The sequence below is a fragment of the Dreissena polymorpha genome, chromosome 3 (assembly GCF_020536995.1).
Source record: "Dreissena polymorpha isolate Duluth1 chromosome 3, UMN_Dpol_1.0, whole genome shotgun sequence".
In the NCBI taxonomy this organism is placed as follows: domain Eukaryota; kingdom Metazoa; phylum Mollusca; class Bivalvia; order Myida; family Dreissenidae; genus Dreissena; species Dreissena polymorpha.
The window spans coordinates 52,725,563-52,728,392 of NC_068357.1; the positions used below are offsets into that span (position 1 = coordinate 52,725,563).

The 2,830-nt window shown below is 32.4% G+C and overlaps 1 protein-coding gene across 1 annotated transcript in view; it reads left to right on the top strand.

Annotated features, from left to right (window-relative positions):
- Positions 1-2,163, top strand: part of LOC127872228 (histidine N-alpha-methyltransferase-like) — an 8,187-nt gene extending 6,024 nt beyond the window's left edge. The window contains exons 4-6 of the mRNA XM_052415558.1: positions 540-617; positions 1,159-1,335; positions 1,640-2,163. Of these exons, the coding sequence (XP_052271518.1) occupies positions 540-617; positions 1,159-1,335; positions 1,640-1,836 (452 nt within the window). The 3' untranslated portion in view covers positions 1,837-2,163. The remainder of the gene's footprint in view (positions 1-539; positions 618-1,158; positions 1,336-1,639) is intronic.
- Positions 2,164-2,830: the final 667 nt, after the last annotated feature.

Consider the following 2,830-nt stretch of genomic DNA (forward strand, 5'->3'; position numbering starts at 1 on the left):
TTTAAGGAAAATTAATTGTGCTGGACAATATAAATCTATATCCTACATCGGCATGCCCATAACTCACTCTTAACTTCGGACACATCATTTTTGATAAGGCTATGTATACTTATATTTGTATTGGTTGTTTAACATCGCATACTTATTGTTATTATTATACTTATGGATTCTAACGCAAATGTTTAAAAGTAAATATATGCATAAAGTATATATGAACATTAATTGTTTCTAAGATTAGCTAATGTCGGTTTTAGCATATATTTGAACTAAAGGCGTCATGATAAAAAAAGCCAAAAACTGTTTTATTACACTTCAAAACGGCCATACTGTTACAGATGTCACACTTGAATAAACCATACGTGTGATTATACATTAACGGGCACTAAACGGGAAAAATACTGTTACAAGCTTTTAAGACGCATACAGGTATTTTTTGTATTGCTTATTCAGCATTAAGTCTGAAATACGAAAATGAATTTTGTAAGTTTATGGTATATAAGGTATATAATTACTTTCCAATTGTGTGTTGTGTTGTTTAGCGGACGACTGTTTGCTGGTGTCATTTGATACCACATTGAACACGAACGAGGTTCAAAAGGCCTACTTGAATCCGACCGGTAAGTTTAAATTGTATTTAGTGTTGTTTTAATGTATTAGTAAATGCAATCAATTAAACAGACAGATAATTTAATTGGACTAACATCGTCTACATACATAAACGTTATTTTCTATCCCGTAAGGTATAACAACTTAACTTTGCATAGCATAAAAAGACAACTTTTTACTTTTTTCAACTACAATCAATGGAAGGCAGTGCATATGTTTTATACTTTCAAATGTATTTTTTCTATATTTATATTTTCTTAATTGATTTGAAAAAAATAAATTGTTTTGTTTGCATTGTGATTTTATTTGATAAACACACACCGTTGAAATTTTCTAGGCACTAGAAAATGCAAAATGATATTTTCCACTTTTTAATTACACACTCTTAAGTTAAAATAAGACAATTCAATCGTCTCTTTATTTGCAGGAGTGTACATTGTTACAATCTATAACACACATATTGGAAGATACAAGTGAAACTCAAAATATGCAGGTGTACAAATACATTTCAGCTATTAAATGATAATTGTTTAATGGTGATTGGTTCTCCAGGTAGCGGTCACGACTTATATTGGAACGCCCTCTGGCGTTTGAATAACGACTACGGTGCCAACTTCGATACAGATAACTTCTATTTGGAAGCTGAGTTCGTTTTAAGCGAAAAGGTCGACGTCTTGAGCGGCGTAAAACTGAAAGCTGTCTCGCGTCAATGCCACAGTGTTGCGATAGGTATGTTATATTTGTGGTTAACTTGAAATGTTATAAATACAAAATTTACAACATAAACACATAAATAAGTAACGTAACTTAACAAAGGTTCAGAACTGCACAACACAACAATAAATGAAGTAATTGGTTTTCCCGATTGTAAAATATGTTCGGCCTTTAATTGCGTAAATCAAGCCAAGAGTGTTTTTCACAATGGATTTATAATGGATATATATCTAAGAGTAAACACCAATATGTGTTTTCAAACTTTGTCCCATCTTGATTATAACAATTGTATACATGTATTTAAATACATTAATTGTAGAAGGTTTAAGTATCACGCTGACGATCGCCAAAGGGGAGGAAATATACCTCCACGAGGGTGAATACTCCAGCTGTAAATACACGGAAGCTCAAATACGCCATATCGCGCGTCAAAGTGGGTTAGATGTAAAGAAAACTTGGACCGATGTTAATAAACATAGCGCTCTGTGTTGTATGAAACTAAACAGTGCTATTTAAATAACATACATGTATATCAATTTTATTGATGTTTCCATAAACTGTTTTGCCGTCGTAAAAATTGCTTTTTTGTTAAACCTTTTGAATATAAAATTCGTTCTTTCCCACTTGCAAATGCACGTGTCATTGTACCGAACTCAATATGAAACATCAATTCACCAGAATTTCTATTTACATGTTCAGCGATGAACTAAGAGTGTCGATATATACACGCTTGTAACTCTGAAGAGATTGTGTATGTTTGTTTGTGCGAACTTATATTAGGTACTGGGGTAAGAATCGGTTTTCCTCTTCTCCTTCTCTTGGGTTCATTGATCGAACTTGAGTCAATGTCAGCCAAACGAGAATTCATACACCTGAAAACAAATAAAGCTCTTAAAAAACATTCCTGTAGGTCTTATAAATGTGGAAAAAAACAGATTCTTAACAGGTCTCTGTATAATATTTGAAGGTGCTTATTTAATTACTTTGAGGATAAGTTCCTCTCGTTTTCGAGCACATTTTATCCATTTTCAAGAACAAACTGCATCTTTGCTGCAAGTTAAAGCAGCTTAAAAAACCTATTTTCACATGCAAAAGATCAAAAGTACAAAGAGAAAACTGGTGCTCGTAGTATTAGAGTTTGCAAGACATTGCTATTTACGTAAGCACTTTCAAAAACATTCCCGAACATAGCAGCCGGAGCTATCAATAGATCTGTTTTTGAATTGTAAGCTTCTGACTTCGTGTGTTATATTATAGTTTCCTTTGGCAATGAATACATACGGGCTTCTTGTCGTTTTGTTTATTGGGGCAAGTAAAGACCATGGAAGATTTTGTTGTTTTATTTGTATAAAGATTATCGGGAAGTTTTATGTTATAAATGCAAATAACTTGAAAAGTATTTGTGGTTATAATCTTCTGTGAATTGCAACGACCTTGAATATTTTCATTATTGTCGTAAAACTACCAATTGCTTTTGTCTATTTATACAACATTTTACAGTTCAGTAAAT